This window comes from Vipera berus (assembly GCF_964194415.1).
Source record: "Vipera berus genome assembly, chromosome: 6".
NCBI classification, from domain to species: Eukaryota; Metazoa; Chordata; class Lepidosauria; order Squamata; family Viperidae; genus Vipera; species Vipera berus.
The window spans coordinates 77,704,589-77,722,606 of NC_138208.1; the positions used below are offsets into that span (position 1 = coordinate 77,704,589).

Sequence of the window (18,018 nt, forward strand, 5' to 3'; positions counted from 1 at the left end):
CAAGATTGTGAACCTCCAATTTCTGGAGATTTTCCATATTTGGTTCAGATGGTTATATAATCACCAAAGTGGTACAAAGATTCTCAGAGTACTTTTTGATCCTCTTTAGCATAATGGTATCATTCTTCTCTGCATATTACAACACCTGATACTTTTCTTCTCAATAGAAGGGAATATTTGTAGCTCAGGAGTAATTTTTGAAGTCCTTGGTGCTCTCTGAGCTTGGTTATTTAATTACAACAATAAGGTAACGTCCTCAGTGCTACTTCACTGGACTTCTCACTTTTCCTCTCACAAGCACTATGTGGCCACCAGAGCGATGCTGCAGAACTCACTCTCTACACAGGCACACCTTCAGCAGATGTGCAATGATGCCTTGTCATGTACTGTAGAGAGGACAGATATTACAGCAACCTTAGAAGCCATGGATAGGCCTCTTGAGTCCTGAGGGTGAACCCTACATTCCAAGTTCTATTAACACCTGAAACATCAGATTCAGTTATCAGATAAATATAAGTCTAAACACCCCAATGATGATGCTGTGAAGATGGAAGAGTATAAAAAAGCTTGATATTAGAGACTGAAGTCCTTCAAGACATAAAGAATAATAGCTGCTTGTCACAAGCTCCATTGCCTTCAGTGATAGCCATGCATCCACTGCCTTCTACCTTAGTGCTTTTACTGCTTTTGGATAATTTCTGATACCTCTTCAGCTCCTGAAATCATACAGTTAATTACTACTCCAGCTAAATCCTAAGGACCACCCATGGAGATCACCCTTTTTTCCACTTACTCAAGATGTTTGTCTCTACCTAGAGGAATTGCTGTCTATAGTTCAAGACTAGAAGCAAGTGTTAAGCAACTACAGGGCTGGTTTTGGAACATTATATTGGCTTTGATTGGCTAAAGACCACTCAAAACATTTTCCAGCCTTTTCCTTCTTTTATTTCTACTTCTGTAACTGCGGTCTCTCAGGACCCACTTCATCTATTTGGGTAACCAGCTTCCCTATCCAACATGTCCACAAATCCTCACCATTTCCCCCCATCTTCTGAATGTTCCAGAGAAAGCTAGATAAATTGTAAACCTAGTGAGGGAAACCCCAAAACAATTGCTTCCATGGAAGTTTTGCAGTTGAAACTTTCTACAGAGTAGAAAGAAATCATCTCAAGTCTGGATGAGTTGCTGGGGATATTTCTGTACTGCTTAAATTTGAATATCCTTGCTTTCTCTCTTGACTGAAAGAAATCACTTTGGCAGAAACAAAGGATTTTTATGTAATGCGGAAACAGAACAGGCTGTTGCCTTATTGTCGCAGTGTTTCTCCCAGTGAATTATTCGTACATTTTTGCTTTTGTTTTTTCTACAACAATTAGAGACTCTTCCCTTAAAGACTATTTTCATTTTTTCCTCACTTTTTTCCTCAACAGACCATAGAGTTTTCAAAGCTTTGTTCTGATGGAAGGATACATAAGATAATGTCTAAAACATTAACATTATTTATTTTCTTCATTCCATCTGGTTGCCCCTGTTTTTTTTTAATAAAGATCATAGCCATGAGAGCTTTGCCAAATGTTCAAGTGTGTTTTGGAATGGACTGAATTGTTCTACCATCACCTGTCCAACTGTTCATCTTGCACCTGTTTGCAGCCCTAGTCTGTTGCTGCTCTGACAACAATTTCTCCACATTGAAGGCTCATGTTCTTCTTTCCCACATAATGTCAGCAAATCAGGGCTCATCTGAATATATTTAATGTCAAAAGATATGTAGCAGATAAACTAACATAACTAATGATAGATAAAATTCATTCAGAGGAATACTAGATTTTATTGCATTGTCCTCTTTCTGAATAACGGAGCCCAGCTTGTTTTTGTGTGGCGATTCTAAGATTCATTAGCTTTGATTGTGAGCATAAAGCTGTGCAGGAATTGTTCTAGATAGACATTTATAAAGTATGAGTGATTTGGGGCAATTTGGCATCAGATTTCATATGTGAAAATATCCTTTTATCCTGTGATTCCATGGATAATAAGCAAGCAAAAAATGTCTAATTATAATGGAAATAAATTGTACATATTAACACTTTCTGTCACAAAGTAGACATAAAACTACATAGAGTGTATACAGACAACAGGAATGGCTGCCAGCCTTTACCAGTTAAGCAACTGTTTGTTGCAGAACAATAAGTAGAGTTTTTGTCAGAAGATGATTAAGAAAATAGAACATCTTGCTTGTTCACCAAAAGGGCATTTCTAAAATGCTGCTTTTCAGCTATTTGGATTCCAAATGGCTGGTCGTTCAAGAAGGTTATCAGCAGTTCTGTTTGATCACATGTTGTGGGCATTAAATATGGCATTGAAGCACAAACTGGCAGTTGAATTGTTTTCTGAAAGGCAATGATATGAACATGTAAATGTTTCTAGAGAATAAACCTAAACAAATCTAGGCTGTAGATGCATGAATGGGAGAAACTGCAATTGCATGCCTATATTGGCTTTATTGTCCCAAATACTCTACTACTCTAGTGTCCAAACCTCTGCCTTTTTTATCATATTCTGAAAGGAAATAATTCCATGTATTCTTTGAATTTTTAATATTTATAGAAACGTTAAACTGGGAGCACAGAGGGCTCTAGTGTGGGTAGATGTTCTCATTTAGGAGGAAATATTCAATTCTGTATGGAAGAACTCAACTTAGAATTGCTAAAGTTGGATTTGTATATGAAAAAGCAGTCAGAAACGTAAGTTCCTACTGACAAAGTATAGAGCTATGTTTCCCAGCCAAGGATTTCCAAATGTTTAGACTTAAGTCCCCAGCAAGCATAGCCATTCCTGAAGTTGAACTCTGCACAATTGGAGGGTGTTCCAGTTGGGAAGCACTGGCCTGGAGTGTGTTGTGACATATGGAATTGAGATTCATTTGAATCTGAGTTCTAAATCTGTGCTAGAAGTATACTGCAGTTCAAAAACACAACAGTGCATTCACACTTCATATGTTGTATTGTTTAGCAAGAATTAAGAAACGTGATTGTTCCCCCATTACACAATTCAAGCATTTATTAGAAGCAATACTAGTGGTTATTTAAAAATAGGTTAATAAGCAGTTACAGCAAAGTACTGGGTGTATTTACCCAGGTACAAGTCTCAGTATGTTCATTATGGCTGATAAATGTAATTAGGATTGCAGTCTTAAGTTTATACAGCATGGAAGATTGTAGTCTTCTACACTGAGATTAATTGGTCATCCAAGGAAAACCTTCCAAAGAATTCCACTGCATATCTGTTATTGCAATCAAAGGGATTTAAAGGTACTACAGTAATCTTTGGCTGGATTACACTCTAAATTAGTTGATAGGAAAAAGGACTGATTGATTGATGAGCATAGTTGAGACAATATTATATGAAAAGGGCAGGAAAATAGGTGATCATAAGAAAAATGTAAACCATTCATCCCTTTTTCTTTTCATTGTAACAAATCATACTTTTATTTTACCTTTTGCATTGCATAAGCTTCTTTAAATTCATACTTTGTGGTTATGTTGTAAGGTTTGTCTGCCTATCAAATACTATCATGTTTGGGGGTTTTTGGAAGATAACGAGCACATCATTCCTCAGATTTGTGTGAACGGAAACAGTCTATAGTAGCAACTTACAGCACTGCGTTTGATGTTAGACCCTTAATTTCAATAGTCTCTTAGAAAGATGTATTTCTTTATTGTGCCAAAACATGTCAATAATAAATCTTATGGTCTTTTGTCAAAAATAAATATGAACAAAATATACTGATCTCTCAGTGCAATTTTATGCATGCAAGATCGCTATCTGAATTTGATATCCTCTTATATGCTGTAAATAACTTTATATGTGACAGACTGAAGGGCTTCAATGGTATATGGAGGTAGAGTCTTGTTCCTGATGGATGGAAGGTGAAGAAGCTATTCTGATAATAGGTATCCGGATGTTATATTACCTTTAAAAAACCATTAAGTATCTGATGCTTCAATAATAGATACTTCAGAGCACACAAAAGGGTCATACAAACCTTGGCCACTATCATGTTGTCAAAATTAATTCTTGTTGTGGTATCAAAGGGAGGAAACTTTCAGAATAGTGAGTGAAATCTACTACTAAATCCCCTGATTAATTGTTCTAACTGTTAGGAAATTTCTTCTTAGTTCTAGGTGGATCCTCTCCTTGATAAGTTTCCATCTATTGTTTCTTGTCCTGGCTTCAGATGCTTTGGAGAGTAGATTGTCTCCTTTTTCTTTGTGGCAGCCCCTTAGATATTAGCAAACTGCTATCATGTCACCCCTTCTTTTCATTAAACTATTATGAAATTATAATGCTGCTTCAATATTTCTGCAGTTTTTAAAGACTTTAGATGTCCTCCATCATGTCTGGGTAAACAATAAGCCATTTTAGTCTAGTGGTTAAAGCACCAAGTTAGAAACTATGGGGGACTATGAGTTGTAGTACCCCTGTAGGCGTGAAAGCCATCTAAGTGGCCTTGAGTCAATCACTCTCTAAACCACAGGTGTTAAACTTGCCACGTCACGTGACATGTCGTGACGTATTGCAACTTTTTTTGTATTGCTGGAGTTTGAGTGGGTGTGGCCTCCATATGATGCAACCGGCCCATAGGCTGGCAGTTTGACACCCCTGCTCTAAACCTTCTCACAGGATTGTTGTGGGTAAACCAAGAGGAGGAAGGAGTATTGGGTATGGTCACCTAAATGAGAAGGTTGGATAGGAAATAAGGAAGTCAAGAAAGTGGATTGTTCCGAATGGGCCATTGAGATCTATGTGATTAGATAGAAAGTTTTCTGCCTTTGTCAGTATGCCAGCACTACATCACTCCTACTTTTACCATGCTGGCATTGAGTTTAGATACCTGCTGTTAACTTGTGCCTTTAATAATATTAGTGCCATTACAAAGGAGAGCTGATGTCAAAACAAGCTGATACTGTGAGGAATGCAGCAAGTCTCAATCTCATTTCATTTTTTATTTTTTATTTTTTTGTTTAACAGCAGGCCAGATTACAGTAACCAGCTTGAAATGGCATATGGCAATATTTTGAGTAATACATGCTTAATGTTATTGCTGTTAACAATGCTTAGGATATGAGATCCATGGCTCAGTTATTAATATTTTTTTAAAAAATCTAGACAAGGGGAAAGTGAGTAAACTCTTAAAAATGTCATGAATGCATTCAGGCAGGAGTTAGTTTTACGTGCTTAACTGTTTAGTAGTAGAATATTTAAAACACAAGTGAAATAGTAAAAGGTACACTGATGGATGAATAAATTTGAAAGTGAGAAAGTAAAATATTAGAGATAAGACTAGATCTGAATTTCATTTCCAGTAGCAACAAGAGATATTGGAGTGAATAACATTGGCTGGTGAGGATACAAATTAGGGAAAGTCGAAGGAGGACACAAGTAACTTATCAGAACAGTTTTGTGGAGAGAGGTTGTGGAAAGAGGACGTTTTCCTTCAAGTGAGTCTTGAAGGAAACTGCCTGGACAAGACCCAAGACGTTTTCTTGGCAATCTCTTCAGAAGTACTTTGCCCTTGCCTCCTTCTATCTAGAGCTGAGCGAGTGACTTACCCAAGGTCACCCAGCTGGCTTTCTGCCTTGAGCAGGACCAGAATTCACTGTGTCCCAATTTTTGAGCCTGTTGTCTTACACTACATCAAACTGGTGTTCTCAGAAGTTATATCAGCTTCAAATTAGGTTTGGATGAAAGTTAAGAATATTTACATATCGTGTGCTTAAATTAGTCCAAAGCTGCAGTAGCTAATTTTGTCACTTTAACGACCAATGCATCTGCATACCATCAATTCTAGGTTCACCAATTTAAAATTCAAAGATTGATATTTTAGAGTGCTTAAGGATTTAGAGCTTTTCTTTAGACTTGTCTAGTTTTTACAGGGTAAAAGTTGACTCACTAATGAATCATCTTTGTGCATAAAGGTAAAGTCTCCTACAAGTCAAACTTTGTTCCTGATCAATTCACAGACATTTCATGGATTATTTTTTGTTTTGTTTTTAGCAGCAGGATTTGCAATTGCACTAAGTGCCAATGTACAGTATTCTGGACAGATTTCAAATTGTATTGTTCTATCAGTCACTATGAATCTCTCAGGCACAAAGAATCTGGAGATGTTAAGTTCTAGTTTTATTGCTCAAGCCTATACACAAACATTTAGTCTACTAATGGTCAGCAGTAAATTAGCACCAGATAAGAGTCAATTGAATTTTGGGGAGGGGGGGCTGAACTTGGAGCGTTTGTAGACATGTAATGATTCTAGGCTAAGTATTCTCTTGATTACACACACACACACACACACACACACACACACACACACACCTACCTCCCTCTTCTTCTCCTACATCATCCAACTGTAAAATTGGAATATTAATCCAAATGCACCACATAATAGCGGATAATAATTCCAAGAAAGAGGCTCATCTAAAATGTCAATATTCTAAGGAGAAGATGACATAACTCTATATTACTTGTATATAAATTTCAAGAAATTTTTGAGATTTCTGGTAAGAGATCACTTTGATAGGGAGTCACTGAATAACAATATCTGGGTCAAAAACTATCTAAGAAAGTCATATAATTGTTGGCCATTTTTGTGACTATTAGATTCTATGTATTTCCTATACTAAGGACATGGTAATATGGTAATATTTATTACAATGGCTTTTTTATCTATGAAACTAAAGGTTGCAAATGTGAACACATTTACTGTTACATCACAACCTATAATTTTTTCCCCAAACAGTAACTTAGTAAAACCACCAAAACCTGCATCTCTGCTTTGTACTTCAGAAGTTTCTAAGTAAAAAGTGATATGGTATCCTTATTCAGTTAATTTTTGAATCAACAAAACTGAATTTACAGAAATAAATTGCTGTATCTTATTTGCTCTCTCAATTTTGGTATAGGATGAAGGAGATATAGGATATAGACAGTCAGTAATAACCAATCATCATAATTTCTAAAACCAGAAAGCAAGCAAATTTATAATCTGGGAGTATCAATTCATCACACTTTTCATGTAGATTAAGGAAATGTGGAAATGTTGTAAGACAGTGTGGCTTACAAACTAAATTTTTACCTGGTCCATCTATAAACCAGGATCCTTTCTAATATTTTTTTCCTTATTTCAGTTAAAAAAAATTTTAGTTAGTAATACAAAGCATGTGATAAATGTTAGACCATCAGTTTAATTTGTAGACTAGATTCCACTGCATGCCCCCTTTTGTAAGTAGAATAGGTAAAAAATGTCAAGGAGATATTTATTTATTTATTTATTTATTTTATTTTATTTGTATACCGCCCTTCTCCCGAAGGACTCAGGGCGGTGAACAGGGCAATAAATACTAAAATACAGAAATACAAAAAATAAGAAGAGATTAAACCATAATGCCCAATACAACAAATAAATTACATAAAAACAGTGATAAAACCCAAACACATCAGACCAGGCCGGCTTGTTCAAACAAATAGGTCTTTAGATCACGTCGGAAGGAGCGAAGGTCGGGAGCCATCCTGAGCTCAACCGGTAAACGGTTCCACAGATCCGGCGCACCCACAGAGAATGCCCTCCCCCTGGGGGTCACCAGTCAGCACTCTCTGACCGGTGGCACCCTGAGGAGGCCCTCTCTGTGGGAGCGCACTGGGCGGAGGGAAGTTGATGCCGGCCGCAGGTGCTCCCTAAGGTACTCCGGACCCATGCCATGTAGGGCTTTAAAGGTCATTACCAGCACCTTGAATCTCACCCGGAAGGCAACTGGAAGCCAATGCAGCTCACGGAGCAGAGGTGTAACATGGGAGTATCGGGAGACCCCCAACACGACTCTCGCAGCTGCATTCTGCACCAGTTGGAGCCTCCGAGTGGTCCTCAAGGGCAGCCCCATGTAGAGAGCGTTGCAGTAGTCTAACCGAGAGGTCACGAGCGCATGAGTGACTGTATGCAAGGCATCCCGGTCTAGATAGGGCCGCAACTGGCGCACCAGGCGAACCTGGGCGAAGTCAGATTGTAAATTCACAGATGAAGTTTGTCAGGTGCCAATAAGCACAGAAGAGTTTATTACTGATACCTGTACAAGAATCTGGTCAACCAATGCTCAAAGCTGAATTGGCGCTAGATAAAAGTCAATGGAATTCACGGGGTGATGGACTTGAGTCTCTTGTGACTCAATCACATTTTAACTCCGCCTTCCAGTTCAGCCTGCTCTTCTTCAAAGCTTTGACTGCCATGTATTTTCTTCCATTAACTATCTGAGTTTGTTCTTATCATGCTATCTTTGTCATTATAGGCCTTCAGGTGGTGTTAAATTCCATTATCAAGGCTATGGTCCCATTGCTGCACATTGCCCTGCTGGTGCTGTTTGTCATAATTATCTATGCCATCATTGGGTTGGAGCTCTTCATGGGAAAGATGCACAAAACCTGCTACTTAACAGGAATTGCCACTGGTAAGTAATGTACTGAAGTGACCTCCATTTTGGCATAGCCTTTAATATATGTGGAAGATGGATGTAATGTGTAACAATGCCATGCAAACTTGATAATCAACTAACACTTAACATTACTTACTCTGGTTTGACCTCTTTGAATTCAGGGATAAATTTCCTAGAAAGAAGGGATCTTCTGTGGCAATATCCAAGCTATGGAAACTTCTAGAAAATATTTACCATCTTTTAAACAGAAGTTGGTCTATTCCTTTGTGTTATGTTTTAAAAGAATAAAGATTCTTTAAATAAGATTTTAGTAGGATATGTAGATGTTTGGAATTTGACTGAAATCTGATTTCTGAATTGGCAAGTTGGGTATTTTTTAATAAATTGTATGCCTTTAGATGAATTTGGATTACTTCTGTAAACATTTACAAACTTTCCCCCCCCCCGCTGCCCCCCGTTTCCATAGTATACTCCATGAGATGGATCCTTGCCATTGACAATTAAGATATGAAGTTTATCCTAAAGACTTTGGTTTTGTCATTAGCTTATTGGTCTGGATTCAAGTTGGCAATACTGAAAACAACCATCATATTCTACTATTATGGCAGTTACTGTTGAAAAATGTTAGTAACAATTGTTTACTTGTTATATTTATGCCCTGAAGGACTTTGACAGACTCCTGATGGTTTATATCCATAAAACGGAAACACATAAAACACTTTAAACCAAAGATTAAAATAATTCTAACATAAAAATGCAGCACAAAATATCATAATTGTCAAGAACTAAAAATACAAATGGTGATGATTATTCCTCAGTATCCCAACATCCTCCATAATCATTCTGTTATGATGAAGTCATTAATTTGGCCTTTAAGCAGAAAGAACTATCATTGTCTGTAGAACTTGGCCCTCCTCACTTCCTGAAACCAGAGGAGGGGGCATATGCTGATGGGTCAGAAGCTTTGTTCTATGTGGGAAAGGCAGTTCTGCCAGTCCCCAGGATCCAAGCCATGTAGGACTTTATAGGTTAAGAACAATATTTTGAATTGAGACAAGAAACCTATTAGTAACCAATGCAGCATATCCAATATGGTCGTTATGCAACTCTTATTCAGCAATAAGGGGGCTACTGCATTCTGGACCAATTGAAGTCTCCAAGTAGTCTTCCAAGGCTGCCTCACATGCAATTTATTGCAGTAATATAAGTGAGTGATGCTAAGAATAAGCCAAGGTGTCCAAAAAAGTCAAGTTGATACCTGTGATGATGGGATAAACACTCCACCTCTTTTTAATGCACATTGCATGTAAAATATGCACATAAAATATGATGGATTCTCAATCCTACTATCACAGCTGCCATCTTGATTTTTTTTATCATACCCTGTGGACACCTTCAGTCACCATTTCATGTATATAATCTATGTAGTCTATGTAGTCTTGGTGGGCTGTAATTGGAGACATAAAAGCACCTGCCTTGTTTAACTTTAACTTTTATGTATTTTGTGCAAGGATTGCAACTGAGGTGTGTGTGTGTGTGTGTGTGTGTGTGTGTGTGTTAGCATTACAAAAATACACAGTAAATAAATTGGATCTTTTTTTTTAACAGCCTCCTTCCTCAACACAGACTTATATCTCTCTCTTTCCTTCCACACTGACCTTTCCCTTTTCCCAAATGATCTAGTTGGTGGAATAAAAAACATGCTGGCTTTGTGGCAGCCATATTTCTGTGTGAAACATGAAGCAACTTAAACTGAAGCAGAGATTTTCATGAATGTAGCTTCAGAGTGCAAGATCAAAGCAGGCACTGTCAGCATATTGCTGTTTGTCCGTAAAACCCCAATATCCAGAGAATTTAGGATGGAGAAGGAGAGGAAGGAGGAGGAGAAGGAAAAGAAGAAAAGAGTGCAATTGAAGTGACTGATACATTTAGCTTTTAATAATACGAAAGGGTATGTAGTAATAATAGGAAAGGCCATAGGATTTTTCAGTCATAGTTTTGAAGTCCTTTAACTAGAGGTCATACTACCTAGGTCACAGTATATCCAACAAGAGGGTAACAAAATGCCCATTATAAAGTATTATTTCATCCCCAATAGCCAGAAGAGAAATTAAGAGAATTTAGGGATCATCCCCTGAGCAAACCATTTACTAAACAAGTAATCTTTCCAACAAATAAATAAATAAAAATAAAAATGATATTTAATTCTGTCAAGAATGAACAAAAGAATTTTCAGTTCCTGTTTCTAATTTGACAAGATTCTTACCAAGAGTATCTCAACAGCTTTGTGTAGTTTTCATCAGCATTCCCCATCAAGCAAAAAGATGAATGATTTTTTAAAGTCATGTCCAAAAAATTTAAAAAGTGCTTTTACACTAAAAAACACTCAACTTGCCTATTTACAAATGCAGAATTGCCTTTCCTTTGCATAAGCAATAATGCTCAATTTTTAATATGTCTTGTGTTTTGACACACAGTGCAACACAGTCAGTGACTTAAACCCAGTGGTGGGATTCAAATATGTGAACAACCGGTTCTCTGTGTGGATGCTGCTTCTGGAAGTCCATTCTGGGCCTGGACAACAAAAAATTAGCTACTGGTTCTGCCAAATTGGCACGAACCGGCTGAATCCCACCACTGCTTAAATCCCTTGTCTTCATTTGCAACCCAATAACTCTTTCCCTTACCACTTCATTGCACCATTTTAATTGTTTGATCTTTCTTTCCATTGTTTAAGATACACCTGCAGAAGAAGAACCAGCTCCCTGTGCTCCTATATCTCAACATGGACGGCAGTGTCAGAATGGCACTGAGTGTAGGGCCATATGGGAGGGACCCAAACATGGCATTACCAACTTTGACAACTTTGCCTTTGCCATGTTAACTGTGTTTCAGTGCATCACCATGGAGGGCTGGACAGATGTACTCTACTGGGTATGTATGAAATTAATTTATGGCAAGAAGATGGACGCCTCTTTCGCCATGCTCAGGACATGGGGCGGACATTGTCATGATGTTGTGCTGCTTACTGTATTGTTGTCATGCAAATCACCTCCTAAACTGTTAAGTCAAAGTAATGCAGTGCATTAAAGAGGTAGAATGACAGCCTGTTGCCATTGCATACATTCCTTTTGACATTAATTTTCTACTAACATGTTATTTGTTTGTTTTATGCATTTTTGCTGCATTCTTCCTAGAATTCTTACAAGATAAAGATAAAGGATAAAATTCAATAACCAAATATATACCCAGTATGAGCTTAATTTATTTTGGGTAAACAAAATTAGGTAAAGCACAGAAAAGAAGAAATAGTGAGCTGAAGAAATTAAGTAATGAGATTAAAGAGAGAGAGAATCAGAAAAAGAGAGAAATAGAGTGAAAACTAGTTTATGCTATCATTTATTTTCTCACATATTTTTCTATGTCTGTAATCTTGCTTCCATAATGTCCATGTACAATACTGAGTCATGCAATGCTTTGATTTTTAAAATTTTCAGCACTCCGTTCTTGAGGCTTTATCCATCCAATCACAACTTTCTCATTCAGGCTCTAAAATATTATTTTGAATGAAACAGTTATTCATCATGCCTAGAATTGAGAGCAAAAATATCTTTAAAGTGAATGAGTTTTCTCAGCAGCATTTCCCAGTGGGGGTATGGAGTCGTCTTTCAAGGCAGGCAAGATGGCAGATACACTGTTATGATGTAAACTTCATTCACATCTTGCTTGTTTTCACTTTTTTTCCTCACACACACAAAAAAACATATGCAGACATCACTCTCCTTATTGAAGCCTTTTGTGTGGTATGGCATAGGTTTCATTTAGACATGGCACTTATAATCAGTAAACAAAACAACCCAGAATCTCAAATAATAAATATATATGTGGATATATATGGTATATCTAGCCACCTAGAGCTGACATAAGTGAGAATGATTTCTATCACTCATTCCTTCTACCCCAATGTTTTTCAGCCTTGGCAACTTTAAGATATGTGGATGTCAATTCCCAGAATTTCTCAGCCACCATGGGGAATTCTGGGAGTTGAAGTCCGCTCATCTTAAAGTTGACATGATTGAAAACACTGTTCTACCCTGACCCTGATAAGTTTCCAGGGTTAAAGAATTCTTCCTTTAGAGCAGGGGTGGCTCATATCAGTAACTACAAGTGTTATGGAGGGCCAGACCAATAGAACTGTGAAGGTACTGCATAAATGGGACATATGTAAATTGAAAAAAGAATAGCAGTTGCCTTTGGAATAAAAGCAATACACTCAGGCAAGACAGGGACACCCAAATGGATGTGGCCTGAGGGCTTTAAAATGCCCAAGTCTACTTTAGAGTTTATGCCAAGGTTTTGCCCCAATATCCTTATAACATATCAAAAGATCCAGGGCTATACAGCAGAAATTGTGCTTTCTCTAAAAGGGACACTGCTTAAGCAGCTGCCTTGGCTGCATGAACAATTTGCCTCACCTTGTTGCTGAGTAGATAATAGCTTAAGAAAGATAGGAAACAAGCTTGAAGATCCAATAGAGCAGCTATAGGCATGCTGACCTGTAAAATCCCCCCCCCCCATTCTCCAACATCTTTGAAATTGCATTCTTGAGTTTCATTGGGAAAGCTTGAAACTGAAGTCCACAGTTGCCCTGGAAACTCCTGTCAGGAAATCAAATTGGGGGGAAAAAGAGGCAATAGATATAATTTACTTTCCTGACAGCCTTGACATGTTGTTTGAGCTTCTCTCATCCCTTAGCACCCTGTTGAAACCTATTGAGCAAGATGCAGTGAGAAATGCAGTGATATTAACACAAAGTCCCCCCACTTAAAAGAAGTTATACACAGAAACATCACCCCACAATTTTTGCCAGCTGTGTTTATGCTTTCTTACCCTTTTTCCTTAAAGAGTACACAGGCTTGAATTAGCACAGTCTTCACACGCAAAGGAATTGTCTGCTTTGCACAACTCAGCTCACTGCATGCTTCTTCTCCATGTATTTAATAAGGAAGAGCCGGTGCTTTGTTTGAGATTGGCTTGTTTAAAAGGGAAAAAAAAATAAAAAATCACAGCAAATTTTGCATGGTAGTAAAATATATAAGTCAAGAAAAGAAAGAATGTATGCAATCAGCTCTGATGAATTCCAGCCATCACTGTTACAAAGAAATGAATGTCTTGGGTACCCATCTTTTATGCTGGTAATGAGTCATGAGGCTAAGACAATTGGTCCCAATTTAGGGGGGCATCATCTGCAAATATCATTTTGTTTTATTTTGTTCAGATTTCCAATGGCCTACTGGGACTACCATTTTTAAAAACATAGCCAAAATTATTCAACAAGAGGTTCCCCCTCCAAAAAAAATAGTATATTGTACCTTCTTCAAAGGAAACTAAATGTAATGGATTACTTATTGGTGAATATTGGAAAAAAATGTGTTCTGGAAGTTAATTGGAAAAGAAGGTACTTTTTACAGCCTAACTTTTAATAGTTTACTTGTATCATAAGGGATATATTTCAGAAAATATAGTTTATGCTTCCCCTACACACCAGAATCATAAACCATGGTTTGATGGTCCTGCAGGGAAATAAAAGGAAATTGATTTTCCCTGAATGAGAGGGAAGATTGTAGTGAACCTCCTGAGGAGCATGGTATTTCATGCTTATTCCAGGCTTGTTCACTTAATTTAAACCATGGTTTCATTACAATTAAAACAAGACATTTCTGTGATTTGACTTAACAACAAAAAGAAATTCCTATCCAGTGTCCTGCGGGTGGGAAGGATGTCTTCAATATTCTTCTCTTTCTCTTTACTATATTATTTTACTCCTTTACAATTCTTTTTTCTACTGATCCTTCACTCTTACTTGAAAATAATTTGGGTGCCAATATGGAAGACTGAGTGTTGATGACAGTAATGGATATTTATTCCAAAATACAGCAAACCATGGTATAAGGAGAAATCATAATTCAATGGAGATGCTAATAGGTTATGCAGGAGGTCTATAAGGCGTGATCAAAGAAGACCTATATAAAAAGAGACAGAACTTCAATCACACTTTTGTGGCTTCTGTAATGTATTGGGGTTTTTGCTTGTACTGATTCACGTGTCTGCTTAAATGCTGCATTAACGATTGCTCAATGGTGTGTATGTGTAACGGTTACTGACTAAGCCAGACTTGTCTCCAGGGCTATCATTGGTAGATTTGAGGCGGGAATGGCTTTCTTCACATCTATTGGTCACCACCTAGTGGCCAACCGTATAAATAGCTACGCAGCAGCCACTGTTTCAGTTCTGTTCTGCTTGACTTCAATAAACCATGTTACTGTTTGGAACCTTCCGTCTCGCTCAATGCCTACCAAGAACCGGCTACACAACACTACCAATAAGGGTGGGATCTGCTGCTTCTTCGTAAGACCCTGAAGTCACTAGGGGGTGAGACCAGCACAGAGCCTGGTAGGGAACAGCATCCTTCCCCCTCGGTCTGCCCAGCAAGCCACGCTGGAGACCACCCCACCCTGAGAATCAGTCCCAGGGCCTATGAAGAAGCCTGCAGCATGAGGCAATGCAAGACATGAGCTGTGAAGACTTCTCACCATGGCGAAGGTCGGAAAGCTCGAAGAATTTGATGTCATGCACCCAGAGAGATGGTTGTCCTACATCTCCAGAGTGGAGAACTATCTACGGGCAAATCAAGTCACCGAAGATGGTCTGAAGGCTGCAACACTCCTCTCTGTGTGTGGACCTGCAATGTTCGACATCGCTGAAAACTTGGTCACACCGGCACAGCTGGAGTCTGTTACTTACGAGGACCTGAAGAAACGGCTCAGCGACCATTTTCAACCAAAACTGTTGGTGATAGCGTGGAGGCATGCCTTTGAACAGCGAGAAAAACAACCCGGCGAGACGGCCACAGAGTTCATCGCGGAGTTGAGGCAAGTGTCTCGTCTTTGTCAGTTCACGGACTTGGAAGAAAGACTTTGAGACCGTCTTGTCTGTGAACTTAGGAGCAGAGAACTCCAACAAAAACTTTTCACAAAGGAGACTCCCTTGCTCCAAGAAGCTTTGAAAGAGGTCATGGCGGATGAAGCCGCCGGTTTGGCCATGAAGGCATTGCGGCCTGCCAAAAGCACACCACACGCAGAAGTCATCCACCCCGAGAATGCCAAGCAATGAGAAAACGTTGACTCTGACCATGAAGTCAACAAGATTTAATGACACCAAGACAAGGAACCGGGGACCCCTGACAAGACAGTTCCCTTCCTTCTATGTTTGGGCTGCAGACATCGCCATCAATGAGCGGACTGCAGATTCAGGACAGCCACATGTCGGGCCTGTGGGAAATCCGGCCACATCGCAGCTGTCTGTAGAGGTCGCCAGAGGGACGGCCAACTGGACGAGTCGTTCAGGAGAGGTACCAGGGCCCCGGGGCGACATAGAGTAGGGTTCTGCTCCAGCCACTGGAGTGTCTGCCACACAGGAGCTCGCTGCCCACTCAAACAAAAACTTCAACTACAAGTCGAGCTGCAAGGCATTCCTTGCAGAATGGAACTGGGCACTGGTTCAGCTGTATCCATTATTTCCCTTGAGACCTTCCAGTTCGTTTGCAGCCACAGCAAGAGATGGGCCAAACTTCGGCCATCTGATATTATTTTAACAGATTTCCAGAATTCCCGAGTAGCCATAAAGGGCAAGGCTACTTTGGCCGTAAAATTCAAGGGGTTTTTGGGGGCCCTAGATTTCATTGTGGTGGAGGGTCAGAGAACAAGCCACTTTGTGCTTGATTGGTTTGATGCACTGGGCATTCAAGTAACCGGAATTCACCAGACACAACCAGCAAACTTTGCATCAGTATGCAAGGAATTCGCAGATGTTTTCGACATGAGGCTGGGAGAGTACAAGGGCCCTCCGATAGCCTTTAAGCTTGACCCATCTGTAATGCCAATTAGGGTTAAACCTCGTCGAGTGCCTTTTGCGTTAAAGCACAAAATTGATGCAGAGTGGGACAAGCTGGTCAGTCAGGAGGTACTACAGCCCGTAGATGGTGGGGAGTGGGAAACTCCTATTGTAATGCCACTTAAGGCCAACAGGGAGATCAGGATTTGCGCTGATTACAAATGCACCATGAACCGGGCACTGCAGCAGTACGCGTACCCGGTGCCAGTCATTAGCCACATCTTGGCATTGCTGCAAGGGGGTAGTGTGTTTGCTAAGTTAGATTCGGCACAGGCCTATCAGCAGTTACCAGTGGATAAGGCCACAGCGGCCGCACAAACCATTGTGACACATAGGGGGGCTTTTAAGGTCAAGCACCTCCAATTCGGGGATAGCGTAGCCCGAGGAATCTTCCAGGGAGTAATGGAGTGCACGCTCAAGGGTATTCCGGGGGTCTGCCCCTATTTTGACGATGTACTCATCGCCAGAGAGTCCACTGAGGTCCTGGCAAGGCGGCTCAAAGCTGTCCTTCAGCACTTCCGCACAACGGGACTCAAGCTAAGGAGGGACAAATGCAAAATTGGGGTCCCTTCCACTGAATTCCTCAGGTTCCGTATCGATGCCAAAGGTATCCATCCTGCAGAATCCAAGCTGAAGGCAATTCAGCTGGCACCAAGTCCCAGATCTAAAGGAGAGCTCCAAGTATTCCTGGGTCTCCTAAATTTTTACCACGTGTTCCTTCCTAACAAGGCTGCAGTGGCAGAGCCGTTACACTGGCTCTTAGACTAGGACACCCCGTGGAAATGGACTAAGGTTCAGGAAAACAGTTTTAAGGCAGTAAAATCACTACTGTCCTCAAATTCAGCGCACACACACTTTAAGGAAAACTTGCCAGTTTGTATTGCATGTGACGCATCCTCTTATGGGGTTGGGTTTGTACTAAGCCATTTGTCAGCTGATGGGACTCAGTCCCCTATTGCTTACTATTCAAGGACCTTGTTCTCAGCTGAGCGCAATTATGCTCAGATTGACAAAGAAGCCTTGGCCATTTGACAAAGAATTCCACTACTATTTGTATGGCCGCCAATTTACGGTCTTTACTGACCACAAGCCATTGCTGGGACTACCACAGACAGACATCTCAAATACTTTCACCCAGAATGTTAAGGTGGTCCATTTTTATGTCAGCCTACAGCTACAGGCTGATCCACAAACCTGACAAAGACATGGGCTACGCTGACGGCCTTAGCAGATTGCCATTGCCACACATAGAGCCAGATCTGGCTCCAACTGCTCGCATTTTGTCCATTCAAGATTTACCAGAACTTCCTCTCCATGCAGGGACATCACTGCGGAAACAGCAGCAGAGCCCAGTTCACAGCATCAGAATTTCAGGCCTTCTTGAGGGCCAATCTCATTAGGCAAGCTATGTCGGCTCCTTTTCACCCCTCAACAAATGGACAGGCTGAATGTATGGTGCATACAACGAAAGAGTCACTAAAACATATTGTTTCAGGGGATTGGCACCATAGGCTGGCTGATTTCTTGCTATGCCAGTATACTGCGCCATGCACAGCCATGGGCAAAAGCCCAGCAGAGCTTCACT

At 39.8% G+C, this 18,018-nt stretch overlaps 1 protein-coding gene across 1 annotated transcript in view; it reads left to right on the top strand.

Moving 5' to 3' along the window:
• Positions 1 to 18,018, top strand: part of CACNA1C (calcium voltage-gated channel subunit alpha1 C) — a gene marked incomplete at both ends in the record, with an annotated part of 519,540 nt that overhangs the window by 325,479 nt on the left and 176,043 nt on the right. Inside the window, 2 exons of the mRNA XM_081331729.1 lie at positions 8,337 to 8,495; positions 11,218 to 11,414. Of these exons, the coding sequence (XP_081187855.1) occupies positions 8,337 to 8,495; positions 11,218 to 11,414 (356 nt within the window). The remainder of the gene's footprint in view (positions 1 to 8,336; positions 8,496 to 11,217; positions 11,415 to 18,018) is intronic.